Source organism: Anopheles arabiensis, chromosome 2, assembly GCF_016920715.1.
Source record: "Anopheles arabiensis isolate DONGOLA chromosome 2, AaraD3, whole genome shotgun sequence".
Classification (NCBI taxonomy): Eukaryota; Metazoa; Arthropoda; class Insecta; order Diptera; family Culicidae; genus Anopheles; species Anopheles arabiensis.
In genome coordinates this window covers 23,706,522-23,723,418 of record NC_053517.1, presented here as the reverse complement: position 1 = coordinate 23,723,418, position 16,897 = coordinate 23,706,522, and the positions used below count along the sequence as shown (strand labels likewise).

The following is a 16,897-nucleotide window of genomic DNA, read 5'->3' as shown; positions in this document are numbered from 1 at the left end:
CCTACACTCTCCTACTCTTTTGTGCTCTAACTTTTGTCTAACTACCGGATTTGTTTGTTTGTTTTTCTCATTCTCTAAAAGCTCCTATACATGTGTGCAGTATGTGCGTTTAGTGTTTCCGTTCTAAAAACGAATCCCGAAGGACTGTGTGGCGGGGGGAATAGATGGAAAGAAAGTGTAAGAAAATTGTGCTTTCTATGCAACGCTCTTTCTCCTGTGGCTGCCGTTCTGTGTCAGTCTTGTCGTCTAATTTGCAGTTTCTAGTTGTAATAATGACTGTTTCACAAAATTTCTGTTGCACAATAAGCTTCCCTGGTAAGAGATGAAAGGGGAGAAAATGGGGGGGGGGAAATATCTACCAAGGGGTACCGCGTGCAGAACTGAGAAGGAAGCAATCGTACATCATTGCATGGCGAAAAGGGTCCAAAACCCCGTCCTATGTGCAGTCACGACGGATGAGAATTAAGAAAAAACAAAAACTACACTACTTTTCAAAAATTCGCTCACTTGTTTCCGGTAGAAAAGGGCCATTTTGCAACAGCCCGTACTATTTCTTCTTTCGCTAAAAATATTTTAGTTCGATGGTTTGTAAAAACTGTGTCGATCACATGGGTGGAATGAAACTTATACTTAATAAACACTAGCGTCTCCCTCTCTCTCTCTTTAGCACCGAATAATTCAAGTTACACGTAAACTGCACACACACACGGACAGGGAACCCTTTTGCCACTCTTGTTCGATTTCTCCTTACGCAGGGTCCTTGGGTTGGTTCATAGTTAGTGGGGCAGCAGGGGTTTTGTAGTTTGTAATTCCTCGGCCAGGAATGGGCTCTGTCTGTACTAAAACAAAAGAATCGTTCGGTTCATCGCAAACATGCGGCTGTGTCTGAGTGTACTGCTTTTTTTTTGGGGTTTTTGTTTTTGGATCGCACAGTGGGAAATATTCGTTTACTAATCGTTTACGTTTTCCCACACACTCACTGCACGGGCATACATAAAGAGCAAACGCCCCGATAATGTCGAAAGTATAAGAGCTGCTGTGCACTAGAAGAGCGTGTGGGGTGAGGGGAGAGTTTTGTTCCGTTTTTTTTCTTTTAGAAGGCGCTACTTTTGCTTACACATGAAAGATAATAAATTAAATAGTTTTAAGCTCCTAAAACACTCCTGACCTCGCGTCACCTCGAATACTCGACCGCTTGTATGGGGCGGCGTGTGTTGTGTGTTGAGGAGTCTTGCAAACGGGTAGGGGGTAGAGTGATAAGGGTTGTTAAAAAATATACCGTGGAACATTACTAGTAATATAAAAAAACCGCCTAGCACACACATGCACACTTGCTCTACACCCAGTAGGAATGGAAATCTAGCATCTAGCAGCGGCAATAGGGGATAGGGATGGAGGGGGGGGAGGTAAACAAACTCCCAACACTATCGGGAGAGAGAGAGGTGTGTTGCACAACCCTCGTCTCGTACCGATAGTGTGGCGTTTGCATCCTTTTTCCCTGTTGCTCGCCCGCATTGCCGCATTGCCTAGCCGTTTTATCATTTGTGTTGTGCCGCCCTGGACGACGACGACGACGCTTAACTGCTAAAGTTGTTGGAAATCATTATGATTAATACACGTAGATCGTCTTGAGCTGGGGCTTCAGCTCGGGCGGTATAACTGGGGCGGGCTCGTGCGCTTTCCGCGATACCAGGCGCTTGAAACGACCGGACAGCTGACGTTTCAGTCCCTTGAAGCCGGTCTTCTCGTTATGTACTAACGCGTCCTGTTTGGAAAAAAGAGAGAGCGAGAGAGAGAAAGAGCGTTATTAGTACGGCGCGGCTGGCTTGTTGGTGCATTGAAGACGAGCCCTAACAACTGCGCTTCGGTCGCGTTTGCTTCACCCTCGCGCCGTCGATGTTTTCACATTCAAAAATCGAATTTCATTTTGGGTTCATTCGTCTTCCAACCTTCTCTCTTCTTCCTTCGTCTGGGCACGGGACTGGGCATGCCCCCTGGGGGACCGAATGCTTCAATGACCGCCGAAATCGAGTTACCCAAACCGGAAGCTACGCTAACCGAGAAAACCTTGAAAACCGAATGAACCGAACCTCATCCATAGCTTCACGCCGTTGTCTGCTCACTGTCTTCTTCACGCAGGCTCGACCAGCAGCCAAGCAATTTCAAGTGCTTTAGATTTTTGTTTCGATTTTTCTCTTAATCTTTCCGTGCGCGCCCCTGTCTGGAGCGTTGGTTTTTTGTTCCGTTTTGCACAGTACGTTCATCCGGGCGCTCGTCTGCGCTGCTCGTTCCCCGTACCCCGAAAAGGACAATGCTCTCTGTCGCGCTCCCTGTTCGGGCTGACAGGGACTGACCGTCTGGCGAGAAGGCGAGGAGGAAGGCGCTCACAGTGTGGTCCACAGCCACCCGGGCCAGCCAGCTGCTCTTACTTCGCTCTTCCCCTGCGTCCTCAGAGAGATCCAAGGGGCACTGAACTTAATGTAAGTGCAGGAAGCAGCAACAAAAAAAACACCACAGCAAAGAGCCCTGCACAGCCACAACGAACGAGGGCGAGTTCAAGGCCTACCAAGCGACTGATGGGTTCGTTCAAAATCCACACATACACACTCGCACTCACTCACACACAAAAGGATGCGCGTGGTGTGTGTATGTGTGGTGTCTCGCAGTTCTATTGGTGTGTAAATTCTAAACTCTAAAATGCAATTTGGATGATTTTGTTCCCCTTTTCTTACCTGACTACTGGCGTTGTAGATGTTGGGCTGCGGTGGTAACGGTGGAAAGACCCACACAGTAGACGGACTCTGTCGGAAGGCTATCGGCGTCGGTACGGAGTAGCCTGTTTCCGGACTGCTGCCGCCGTTCTGCTGGTGATGGTGATTACTGCTACTGTTGTTCTGCTGCTGCTGCTGCTGAGGATGGCTGGTTCCGTTGTGATGCAGCTGATGGTGACTGTGAGGGTGATGATGCTGGTGATGATGGTGATGGTGGTGGTGGTGGTGCGGTGGCGCCTCCACGTTGCCCGCCGTCACCGGGCTCACCGTCGACGACTCTTCCCGCTTTCTCAGCTTACTGCGGACGAGACGCATCGTCATTAGGGTACCGTTGCTTCCAACCATTTTCCTGAACTCGTTAATCTTGGCGCGTCGGTTTTGTGTTGTTTTTTTTTTTTGGCTTTGCCAACAAGGAACTTCTATTTTGCTTCTTGATAGCTTTGCGATAATGTTTATACTGTCTTTTTTTGATTGTTTTGCTTTAAGCAACTTCACAAAAGGAACGCGTTTTTCAACCCGGTTTCTGATGCTGTCGCAGCACCCTTTCACAATAGCAAATTCTTCCCTCAACGCAATATCACAGACAATTTGCTTCCCGTTTGGTGGGTAGTTTTGATTAAACACGAGTCACACTCGCACAGGCACAACACACACACGGGGAGAAATTTGGGTTCCCAAATATTTTAAAGAGATTTTGGAAAGAACTGTAAGACGCAATCAGCTCACACACTTTGCTCTCAGACTAGATATCCCGCGGGTTGCTTTGGTTGCTTTATCCCAAACAAAACCCCGATCCGGTTTGGTACTGTGAGACCGTTTTTAGCTGGAGGACATTTTCTGGTTGCACTTCTTCTTCGCGTTGTGTTCTTCTCCTCTCAACTGTTTGCGCTTCTAAGCAGGCGTGTTGGCAGACGAACGTTACACTTTACGTTCTCTAAACCCACGAGAGCAATCACACTCGCAAACACTCACAAACTCTCTGGAGGAGAGCGTGAGAGAGTAATCGAACAAAAAAATAAACACACACACTCAAATACACAGATGCACGCAACCCAAAATGTTTCTGTGTGTCCTGACCGGTACCACAACGATCCTTCCAATGGCGCGAGTGTCCTTTTTTCCCCGTGGCTACGCTCCCAGAGCACTCACACGTTACACACGCTATACTGTCGGGCGGACCGTTGAATCGAGCGCCTTTTGTACCCGAGTTTTGCTTAAGCCGCTTGCCAGATTTGCCAGGCCAAGCGTGCGCTTCCGCGGGGTGTTGGCAAACACGCTGCTCGATCCGTAACCTTCCCTTCGGTTTCGGGCCCGATTTTCGGGTCGTACGCGAGCCTTCGCGTCAGCACCGACCGAGCTAATGGGGGTAGGTGCGGGTGACCGTGTATCCTTTGATTCGAACTTTGCTTTTCCCACACCGAGCTAGACGGGACGGGGCTTTGTCCTTGCTAATGTCACTGGTGCGGTTCGTTCACTACACTGCGAAGTCAAAGTGTGTAACGCCAACGATAATCACCTTCGAAATGGTCGCAACGCGATACAGCACACTTGCCTTCGTATACACACACACAACACCCGAACCTACTGAAACTATCAGTTCGAACCGATTGTAACCGTTTGTAACTTGTGTTCTTGTTTGAGTTTGTACTGGTTGCTTTTGCTTCCTGCTGCTAGCCTTTCTCTAATGACGTCGCTTGAAATATTCACCAACCACACACAGCACCGTGTGGAGGATTCGAGGGCGCGCGTAAGTAGTGCTTTCTAACACTGTGTTTGTTTCTCGCGCGCTCTGCGTCCGCTCTTTTGTGTGTCCGCTAGATGCGACGGTTCGTACTCGACTTGCTTCGGAGCGCCGTCGGCAGTTCGATTTTTATATCTCGCGTTCGGGATGCCGCGAAGCGACCGATCGCGAACGGCTCTGCGTGTATACAATCACCACACACCGCACACGAACGAACACAAACAGGGCAGGCATACGCATACAACCGTCGTCAGGGCGCCCGGTCTCCACCGCCCTGCTGGTTGGAGCGCACTCCATACACACAACCAGGGGCCCGCTGCGCGCGTATACTCTGCGCCAAGCGCACTGACGTCACACGCGCACAGCGTACGAAAAGCCCTGGCCCTACGCAAGCCGTAGTAGTATTCCATGCGGAATATACGCTTTGCTCGGGCGTACGGTTACAGCGCGTAAGGGTTGGTAAGCGGCACGAAAAAAGCAAAACAATCATCGTGTAATACGACGATCCGCGTAACGTCACCACTACTACTGGTGACGGCCCAATGGGAAAGTGGAACGGAACTTTCCGACACGGTATCGGTACCCGCGGTTGTGTATGTGTGTGTGTTGTGGCAGTGAAAAACAATAGAAATTAATTAGTAAAACACACACACACTCATTCAAGTACAATAACACCAGATAAAAAACAAAACACAGTTTCACCTGAAGCTACTGAGTCATAAAACATGCAGGAACCCAGGAGGGGCGCACTTTGACGGGTTGCGCCCAGTGCGAACTGGAATCGGTTGGTATTATGACTAGTCGTTTCCAGCTCCCATACTTTGCAACCTTTTGTAACATAAAACTACCTGCAAGGGACAAGCGCGCCCATACGTCCCAAACCAATCTCAAAGTGCCGGAAGGACGGACGGACGGACGGACGTGTCTCGCAAGTCACCGCCGCAGAGCGGTGTCTTCCGACAAAGTTCAAGTGCAACGGACACAGACAAAGGAGAGGCGAACACCCGGGCTCAGGCCCAGGTTTCGACCGGACCCGCCGCTCGATCGATACGAAAACGTACTCAAGGTCGATCGGAACCGGTTATCCGGCGGCGGGAGAAGGAGTCCTAAACTCTCCACTGCACCAACGAGCTGCATTATGCATGCGCGGCCAATCGATCGACCTGGCCCACCGGTCGTCGACTGTCTTGTTTTTGCTTAAAAGTTAATTAACGTCATACAGGCTTAAGAGAACCCAAGCGCTAGACGAAGAAGCACGCCAGTGTCATTATCTTTTCAAAGCGGTAGGACACCATTTATCTACGGCACTGGACAAAACACATTACCCGAGGGTTTGCCCCGCATCTCCTAAACTCGTTCTACCTCGTGGACACCTTTTTAACCTTCCTTTAGTTAACATTGGATGTGCTATCCGGAACTGGACAACTCCTTATCAGCTAAACCTAGCGCGTGTGCGCTGACCACTGTGACCGGACTTTCGCCCGATCTTCGTCTTGAAGTCGTAATAACCCCTTTCAAAACCTCAACCATTGCTCATTTGCTGCTTAGTAGCATTGCTCCAGCAGTGCCAAACAATGGCACTGGAGCACTGTAATAATGGGCACGTTTCGTTGGCCAGTGCAGCGCAATCGTGGCACATTACGTGTGCTCGATATACATATGTGTGACATCCGGCAGGCCCGAAGGTCCACATCCACGGGCAATCAGTCACTGGGCGCGTGCTATCCGCGCTGAGTCAGCCACTGTTACCACCGCCCTAGCCTTGACGTATGGCGTATTTGAGGGGAAACAAACATATTTATTCGATGTTTGAACATTGTGTAATGGAAAGATACTGCCACGATCGGAGGTACAACGCGATTATACTGAAGACACTGGAATTGATCCGCGCAATCGTCACCGTACGTCGTACTGGAGTACTGGAATGATGAGGTTCGGGTGAACCTGTCGTGCTAATTGGCTCGGCTTCTTTTATGAGTTAGGAAGTAAATAGTGACGGCCGGGAAGTTGGTGACAAATGCAAATGCAAAACACGCTCGCTCTAATCGTCAATGAACATGCGGAAGAACGGGCAGCCAAGCGGACGATAGGGCGCTGCGGGGGCTTAGCGAAGCCTAGCCAAGCCTGTCATTCGGATGCAGTATTAGTACTAATTTGCATTGTAAACCTCAATGACAGTGCAATGTACTTGCATCCCTGAAAGCGTGTGGCCTGTTGTCGGAATTATGACAGCCTGTCGCTCCCACCCTGCTCCATCTATCTAACGTCGCAACTTCACTTCCAGACACCTTCGTACAGTTCGTACTCTACGGAGACAACAGAGCAATGGCCTGATACAAATTCACCAATATACAAACCGATCACGAACAGCAACGTCTTCCGCCCGAGAGCATCATCGGAGCTAAGGGTTAGTTATAAATTTGTTGATAACACAACATCACCTTGGTCGCCTCATGCCCCGCGCAGCAAGTCTCGGGGCAACCACACAACGCCACAACAAATTCATTCATGAAAACCTTGGTCCGCGACACCAACGGCCCTGATTTAGATAAGAACGCCATTATTCAACGACCAACCCGAAGACGCTTCTCGCGGACAATGACGCCATCGTTCAGGCAGAAAGGGTGATATGATACTCTGGCTCAATCCCTTCTGTTTCCCTGCTGTTTGTCGACCTACTGACGTCGTAACCGACAGAACCATCATCGGCCGTTGTTTGTTGCGAAATCGGAACAGTGCCCGCAAGCACCCGCCTCGCCACGATCTTCCTCACATTGAAGGAAACAAACATCAGGCGACGGTTAAAAAACATGTTTTGATCGCGGCAGGGTTTGCCGTAGTCTTAAAGTCAGTCGGCTTGCACTTCCAAAGCTTAGTCCCTTCTGCTCAAACAAACCGGCCTTATCGTGCCCCGTTTTCTAAGAAGCTGGTCCAAGAATTAGATGCAAAATTGTACAGTTAAAGGGTCTCCTATCGGACTGTGTATCAGCCACTATGAAACGGCTTTATCACTGGAGACGGCGGGCAGTTGACCGCACATCAATGTCGGCAAATTGGTTCGCGGTTATTGCTTCATTAAGCAACTTGTGGAGCCGCTCTTCCCTTCCTCCTCATTCGCTTTCCATTCGCTGTCGCTGATTAATCAAAACCTCGTCGAAAATTTAGACTCCCTTTTTCCCGCCCTCTTGTGCGCTGCGTGTCTGTGACCTTCGTGTGAGACGAAGCGTGAGAACTTGCTTTCCCAATGGGGTTTAAACGTTCTTTTCCTGATCATGCCGTAGCGATGCCGGCAGTTCACAATGAATCACAATAAAAAGAACATTATAAATTGGGAAGAATTAGCACCGTTAAGCTGATGTACAAATTAAAACTGTAACTTTAGCGGGTGAGAACACACCATCTACCCGAAGGTCAGCCGCTTAAATTCGGCAAAGAATAGAGTTCGGAAACGTGCGTTCGTGCGTAACATGTGCCAACAGTGCCGACGCAAATGGCACCACGATAAACAATAAGGCTAACAAATTTATATCACCGCGTGAGCAACTCATTTCGGCTGGCAAATATAAATGAACAAGAAGAACGTGAAAGCTTCAAACATCTGTGGTCTGGTGTGGGGCGCCTGTCCGTTGCTATTTGCCATCACGCTGCGGGAGTTGGCATTTGGCGCACCGGGAGCGGGAGGGGGCAAGCATTGGAAAATGGCCTAGCAAACAAAAACAAATTTATCAGCAACCTTAACCAACAACATGCAAACAAACAGCGGTTTGTGCTCTCTAGTGGGGACTAAACTGGGAAAAACATTTCCAACCCTTGACCAGAGTCTGGGGGCTCGCCTGGTGGGCCGTGAGTTTTGCTCACGTCACCACGTCCCATCCCATCGTCCACTTAGCACAAGGGCACACAGAAGGGGTGATGGGATTGATGGGTGACTCCCCGAGTGCTAATCATTGATCAAAGAGGTAAGAATCGTGCAAGGACCGGTCGAGAATACAATAAAAACTAAACTAAATGCAACCGTCCCCCAAAGACATAACCTTTGTCCAGCGCTGATTACTTGTGCCGGCTTGGCATAATTGCGTTCAAGTCTAGACCGACTTTTCATTGAAACCACTGCGCATTATCAGTAGCATTGCGGTGAACAAGCCGGGACGAACACGGTGCAACAGACCACAGAACATCGGAAACAGGACAGACATTTTTATCTTCCGCTAATCGATCGACACCTGGTCGCCGATAGGTGTTTCGATACGATTGTTGAATTAGTTGATTAATGGACTGCGCAAACAGTCCGCCGGGTTGTCGAGCGGGTTACGTTAACATTTTTCCTGGAATCGTTAGATCATCGTGAATTTTGTTACTGTGCCCTTTTGCTGACTAATAAGTGTTGCTAGCCAGAGTGCTGCTATGATAAAAGGTGTTACCGATCGTCTCGCACGATCGATTCATTGTAAGCTCCCCCCCCCCCCCTTAAAAGCCAGCGAGATCTTAATTGAGAGTCACTGTGAACGAAGATTCGCACAAGTCCTCTCCAGGGTTTTGGAGAAAAGATGAAGATCGCTCGATCGGTTCGTGCAACGTCAAAACTTCACTTCGGGCTGTCAAAACTGATCCGCCCGCTCTGGAGGAGGAACCACGCATTGCTGCGGCAAACACTTTCTCCTGAGATTGCATGAAAATTATGCAATATTTTTTTGGCAACTATAACATCGTGTGGTGTAAAAACGAGAAACGAAAACATGAGAAACCTCCAAAATCAATGTGCCAATAACTGATTGACGAAATAAACATCGTCTACTCCGTCAGTGCACTGACGGATGTGGAATCTTTTCCTGCGAACATTAGCGTAAAAGGGGGATTGCCCAAAACAAGGATGTATTGTAGTTAGTGCAAACGGCCAAACCGCAACACCACGACGCAACCCGCGTTTGCCAGATGTACGTGTTGTGCTGCGTGTGATCCCTCGTCCCGGACTTCATGTAAGCCTGATCCAGCCAGTCACAAGCAGACAATGATCGGATCCCATGACGTCATTGCCGCTCGTCTGTTTACGTACACCAGCTGGCACACAACCCGTGTGCGAAAGCGTGCACCCCTGTGCAAACCGCCGGACGGTACTACTGCGAAGAAAGTGAATCGAACTGTAAATGCGTTCTGCAATTTCGAAACGTGCGATAGAGCGAGGGGATCATTCGGTCGGGATGATTCATTGGCCTCTTTTCCAGGGCAAGCCATACCTCTTTTTTGTTAGCGAACTGTGCATTGGGGGGAAGAACTTCTGAGAAACTTACTACTGACAATCTGCTCTGTTAACTCAAGCACAAGCACAGAAATAGTGTTATTTCCCGCTCTATGTTTGATCTATGTTTATCCCTCCGTTACTTCCCTCTCTGCGTTTAATTCCATCCATCCTTCGCTGCCGGGTTCGAAGCTGCTGGAAGGAACAGATGTACAATTATTCGTCGACCGGAGCGTCGATCGTTTTCTAGAAATCCCGGGGTACGATCATCCAACCACGCTCTGGGCCGTTTCCATCGCTTGCACAATTAGCTTCTTTTTTTCATTCAATTGTAGCAATCGGAAGGGAAGTGCCAGCACGGAAACGGGGAACGATATTAACGTTTGATGATTCACCGTGCTCTCTCCCTCTCGGAATTCACATCACCCCTTATTCCACTGCAACGGCCATCGATCGGTGAGTGTTGCTTAAGGCAGCAATTAACACCTTTTCTTCAAGCTATTGCAGGCCGACGGCCATACCTGTTTGAAGTGCTCCACCAGGGCAGATGAGTGGTGGCCACTTCAAAAAGTAAAAAAAAACCAGTCCACCTCGGAACAGAAGCCAAGACCTTTTGAGGCAATGGCCAATTTTAGAACGATTCGTCAGCGATCGCTTCTTAGACACTTTTCGCTCTTCGAGTGGAATAGGATGAATCAGTACACTACTGCATTGTTTGCACTGGACTTTCCGTCTTAGGTGGGGGGTACAGGGGACTTTAACCAACGGCCTCGATTAACAAATTGCATAATAACCACCACTGCCGCCACCATTACAAACCAGCAAACTATGCATCTCCACCGACCACCAGGGGGACACGTGCCAGACCGAGCAGGTCCGAAGATGTGTGACCATGGCGTGGAGCAGCAGCAGCAGCATTGTGTGTGTGTGCTGTTTGCAAATGGTGTATGGCGGGCGGCGGTGACCGTGAAGTGTTGCTGTCGATCATCATTACCTTTCCATGTAGAGATACAGATAGACCTCCTCCATCGTGAAGCGTGCGAGATTGTACTTCCAGCCGACGACGTTACTGCCACGTTTGCGCTCACAAAAGCCGTCCGCGATGACGAGCGTTACAGAGGATGCCTCTGCTGGCCTGTCCACAGTCCTTGTGGCAGGGATGGCAGTTTCGGGGTTTAGATAAATCCCAGCACGAAATGCATCACACCATTGCCAGATGCCACGGGAACGCACACACACACACACACTCTCTCTGCACCGGGAACAATCTCTGCGCGGTTTTAGCCTCCAAAGTTTTGCGCGTGTATTGAATCGAACGCGAGGCACGATTAGACACACACACACACACACACCGCTGTTCGTTTCTTGCCGTTTTGCCACTATTGTACCTCTGAACGACTAAAAATGGCGGCCATCGATCGATCGAGAGGGAGCGAGAGAACCGCAACCGTGCAAAAACGAATGGGGCAGATACAAACGGAAAAAAACGGAAAGCCTTGCGCGAGCTGCACAAACAACTCTCCGTGTCCCGCGTGTGTGGTAAAGGCTTCACGGGCAGATCGTTCCGGAGTGGGTATGGGGAGTGGGGGCGGGGGGAGTGAGATGGTGGAGATGATGATGATGGTAGTGGTGGATTGGAGCCAACCGCAGCAATCAGCTGTTCTTCCAGTGCTGATGGTGCTGGTGGAGCGGTCTCGGCGGGACCTTCTCGGCGGCGCGTAGCTTCATCGCCAGCTGCAGGCGCGGTGCACGAGGCAGAACGTTGGAACGAGGGAGCAGGTACAGTCCACCCCTCCCGGCTGCTATCACTAAGATCGTGCTCCCCTTGCTGTTTTTTTTTTCGCACTGGCTGGCACCACTGCACCCAGCAATAACGGTAATAGACGTGCGGTGGATCGGTTCAGGCGAGTTTTTACACCTCACACACACTCTCAGACGCACACAAGCAAAGATGCGTGAACAGAGAAACACTAAGCGCGACCAAAACTGCCGTGCGGTTCTGTCACAGCACTCAATCTGTCACTGTATCCGCGCGCGACCGATCTCGATCCGAGTGTGCTGCGTCGTTGCCAGTTTAGTAGCACACAAGCACAGTCCGTTAGTATGCGTCGCAAGCGATCGGGCAGCGTTTGGTGTGTGCGCGCGCGCTCGCTTTACAAATGAGCCCACACCTTCACACACAGCACCAGCGAAAGACAATGGCGACTGTGAGGCGACTCGGTCCCGGTGCAGAAGTTTCGCCTGCTTTTCCTTCCGGGCCAACAATGCCACGCTTTGCACAGTACGAGATCGCGCTTGATCACACTAACACACTATGTACGGCACGCTCGGCCACGCTGCTGCTGTCTTGTTTTGGGGGACTTTGGACGTTGCAAACGGCGAAACTTTACGACCACCACCACACCATCCGGTGGAGTTTGGAACACGTCCGCCTCGACCGAGGACAAAGAAAATGGCCCGCGGCTAGCACAAAACTCTGCACAGTTCGCAGCATTGGCTTATGGCCCCGTTTCTTTCTCTCTTATTTTGTTGCTGCAACAGTCCCACGTTGCGACCCTCACAGCCCGCGGCGATAAGATAGCACACGCCCGTCCGCACCACGTATGCGCCTCGAACCGGGGGCGGTAGCGCCAACAGCTGATGACATTCGCTTCCACACAAGCACACACTACGATACAAGCGCACGCACGCACGAATGCACACGAAACACGCGAAACGCGCACACAAAGATCGTCGAACAGGCACGCACAGCGATGGCTGCGCTATACGCAATGTGGTTGCTCGCTACACGCGCTCCGCTCAGAGGCACATTTGGTCGGGGACTGGTTTGCGAGCAGCGGTGGACCGCTAGTTTTAACCGAAGAAACTAACCGACCGTAACACACACACAGCAGCAGCAGCAGGAGGGAAACAAAACCGAGAGAGAGCACGTTGGCAACTGTACGCGGCCCAGACTGGCAGCATCAACCGCAGGTCTACAGGGAGGGATTGTACGGCCAACCAGTTGTTGGAGTTTCCCCCTGCTAAAGCGAACGCAAAACCCCGGAGCCTTCAACGGAGCACAGGCACGGACGGCGGGGAAACGACAGCGAGAAACGGCTCTGTATCAAAACTCTGTCGGTGAATGATCGCTTGCAGCAGCCGTAGCAGCAGCAGCAGCAGCAGCAGTTCGCTCACGAGCTGAGAGTAATCCCCGTTTTGCTCACGAAACCCCGAGCCGAAGCTGACTCATGCGACTCCGCCGTCTGGAAGTCCCGCAGCGATGCAGCGGTGGTCACAGCCGTCAGCTCGGGAAACGGGAAAGGGATGGGAACTCCTGCACCCAAAAAGCGCTCCAGAAGGCGTCGTCCCTACGAAAGCCGTTTGTCGCTCGTGAGTAGCCTGCCTGCCTCCCTGCCCTTCCCGTCTGCCTTGCTGCTCAGAACTCGATCCGTGATGCTTTTTTTCCATCGGGAGCATCGGCTTCAGCAGCATAATTGAGCCATGAGCGCCCTATATACGAGGGTAATGATCTTAGGCCGGATGATCAACGAACTTTGCGCGCGAGCATGGGTGAATCGACCCGAAGAAGAGTCGATGTTGCCTGCTGCCACGAAATGGAAAAGAGCCGTTGCCTTTGTTTGGATCCGACCCGAAGCTGCCCCTGACGCCATGTTTGATCGCATCCAGTAAAAAGATAAAAAAAAAGAAAGGGGAAATGGAATCACGCAGCTCTGCACAAGCTCAGAAAAAAACCATATGAAAGACTCATCGTGCTCACATATTTTGCTTGACACGCAGATATGGCGTATTTATCAGTGACATTCATGTCATTCGATTAAGAACTTCCCGCACCCAACGATAAACGGTCACACATCAAACGAAACCCTCGCGGTTAATTTACAACCACACCCCAGCTGTGGTGAGCTACTATCAACTGTTAAACCCTTAATGCTAGTAATCCCACGTTTTGATCGCGAAAGCAGTAACATTGCCATCCAGCTTATCAGTCAGTGGCACACCCGGCATTTGCCAAAAATACATAAACATCCTCCTCGCTTACACCAACCAACAAAGCCTTCCGGTTGCACTACACGGCACACAGCAGCTGCTGGCCGCAACACGACCGTAAGGGTTGCTGTGACACTTTCAATTTGCAATGTTAACCTCACTTTCGGAAGCAATCCGCGTTCCATGTTTCGTAATTTCTCCAATGTCGACACAAATTGAACGAATTGGCCATTTCGCGTAAATAATCAACACCGAAACGGCCAATCAACAATACCGACTGACCCCCGACCGATACCTAAACTCTGACCCCCGGGAGCGTTCAAATCGACAGATTGTTTTGACAATAACTTAATAGATGCGCACGATTGATCGTGGGGCAAAGCAGGGCCTGCTGTGATTGGCACCGACCAACAACGACCAACATGGGTCCCGACGACGGCCTAGCCTCTGGTCTGTATCAGAGGCTGGTGTGAACGAAGAGCATCACTTTCTTGCTTAATTTTCACTGCTGGCTGATAATGTAGCCTGGCATGTGTGCGCGCAAACGCCAATTACGCAAAAGCCGCGCAAGAGCCGTTTTTAGAACGTTTGCTGATTTCTGGAACCTGCGAACTCCAAGCGAAACGGCACGTTCAAATAAGTTCTGCGTCATTTCGGCGATGTTTGTGCTAATCGGCCGAAAGTTGGGCGAAATCAAGGCGTAGCTCTGTTGCAGGAAACATTTCTGGACAAAAACGTTACGTTCTAACAGCGCACGTGTTTCCCAGTCGTTCGACCACTTTCTTGTTGTTGTTGACGGTATAGTTATTTGTGTACCAGTATTGATTGTTGCTGGAATTTCAAGCGGTGTCGTCAGATGCTAGGGATTTTTTTTGTTTTCAAATTTAGCATTTTAACAGTGGGATTTTTTGTAAACTCCATCCCCACCATACCCTCTTGCGGGAGAAACCGGCGTCGAGACCTGTTCGAGGGAATTTTTGCAACACATGCTTTACAAGGCGTTTAAGAAAATCGACATTTCAAGCACGGTCCAAACAATGCTTACAAACACAGTCCCTACACGTGGCGGACGAGAATTTAACGATTTAGCGCCCCCGTAACAGTTTCATTTCGTTCTACAACATTTTGCAAATGGCATTTGAAATTTCCATGCAGCCGAGACTTGTTCCGTATGTTCCGTGTCGACACTGCACTCTGGTGAGAGCGAGAGAGAGAGCATGTGCAGTCGTATAAAGTAGTTCTCCCCGTCAAACAACTCCTACCGACTACCGACTGCGCTGTGTGTGCGCGAACGCTGATGTTTCATAATTTGCTTTGCAAAGCTCGGGCAGCTCTCGCAAACCCCCCGTCGTGTCTAATCGGCCACATATCGGCATTAGAAACGGGAGCGGAAACAGTGCTGGCGGCGCTAGAGAGCTCTAGAATCTAGAGCAGGGTCAGGGCTTGATCGCACCGTCGATCGAGACCGCACACAACCTAGAACGTTGGGTTCTTATTTTTTGTTTTGTCGTGCATATGTCGTGCACTCAGCCGTTCCTACCCAATGCACCTTTTGAGCAACCTTTAAGCAACTCGCGCCCGCTGGTGGCGATTTGTTGCAACTACGCACGCGAACACCGCCTAACCGCACCGGCCCCGTTGCCTCTCCAATCACCACAGGGCCCTGTACATGGCATTGTTCGACACGCGTTTCCTTAACTGGACGCAGGCCTGGTAGTTGTGTGGTGGCAGTCCCGCTGTCGTGGTTGACCTTCGAAGAGCGTAGCGAATACCCCAGAGCACGCTCGTGCCAGCCGTGCGTTCGTTCTACCCTAGAACAAAGCGCAAAACAGCGAAGCTCAGGTTCGCCGCCTAGACCTGGAGGCCAGTGTTCTGAGCTAATGTGCGGGTACTGGCGAGCTTAAAATAACCCGTAAAACATCACCCGCGGTCCGTTACGGAAGACTTTACGGGACTGGTGTCGGATGCTACACGCGACTGCTACCGGACACCATACCGGTACAACTGAAGAAGAGGAGGAGGAAGAAGAACTCGCCAAGGGTACGAAAGGCAAACGACTGAGCTGAGTTCGCACTCCCACTCCGTTAGTGTGGACACAATTGGACACTTGGCCGGGGGCGTTATATTACACCAACGTTGTCGTCTGGGCCGGACCGGGATTCGGTCTGCCATGTGGAAATTCCCATAAGCGGGGCGCATGAACTGAAGTGGATGTATTTCGGTGGCACCCAAAATATCTCCCAGTCCTCGAGGGGTCCGAAACTCCGCTCAAATTTCTCCAAAAGTCACTCATTTTGGGCTATCAGTAGTGCTGTGACCCTCGGCTGTGACGTTGCCGCTGAATGAGGATGCTTCTGCTGCGCTAGTGTCTGCGGTGTTATGTAACAAAAGCAGCAAAGGGAACTCTCTGTGGCTCTGTGGGAAAGCGGAGTCACCCTTAGACGCCAGCTAAGCGTAGTTATTGGAGCTGCGCGTGGAGCATTCAAGTGTCCGTTATCGCTTCTAGCGTAACATAAAAAAATGGAAATCCAAAGCCGCACACGACGGGCTATCTTGCCCGCCATCACAGTCCCCCACCGTTGAGAATAAATCCCAACGGTACTTCTGTACCAGCGGAACCTGCTGCCACCGAAAACCACTCACACTAGCACTGCAAACAAACACACGCACTGGAAACGCGGAAGTAAGCGCAACAACGGTCTCCGGTCCGTGCCCGGGCGTATAAACATTTCACGATCCAAAACAAACCAACCGGAAAGAGTTGATCGAACTCTCGACCATCCTCCCGGCCCAACCGATTCCCCTTCCGACACGTGAGTTCTTCGCGATCGCACGTCGTTGCACTTCTCTACGCACCAGCATTCAGCGGTGAGTTCTTCGCGATCGCACGTCGTTGCACTTCTCTACGCACCAGCATGCGCGGAAGCAGCAGCGCCACCAAACCGGTACAAACCGCAACGAAGCTGCCGGACCAAACCATAACAACACAGAATGCGAGCGTGAACGGGTCGCCAATTACCCCACAAATGTATACAAAAACCCCCGCCAGCTCGTAAGAGACGTCACACAACCGACGTCTGAAGAGCTGCTGACATCGCTGCTGTGATCGCCCATAAACCGCGCCGTACAAAATGCGCCGATGAATATTAATGATCTCTC

General features: G+C 50.6%; 1 protein-coding gene across 6 annotated transcripts in view; it reads right to left on the bottom strand.

The window, feature by feature from the left end:
- Positions 1-563: 563 nt before the first annotated feature.
- The window catches only part of LOC120895374 (protein catecholamines up-like), an 82,044-nt gene continuing 65,710 nt past the window's right edge, over positions 564-16,897 (bottom strand). For all 6 annotated transcript variants that reach the window (XM_040298679.1, XM_040298680.1, XM_040298681.1 and 3 more), the window contains 2 exons: positions 2,733-3,069; positions 564-1,765 (listed from right to left, as the gene is read on the bottom strand). In XM_040298679.1, the coding sequence (XP_040154613.1) occupies positions 1,610-1,765; positions 2,733-3,069 (493 nt within the window). In that variant the 3' untranslated portion in view covers positions 564-1,609. The remainder of the gene's footprint in view (positions 1,766-2,732; positions 3,070-16,897) is intronic.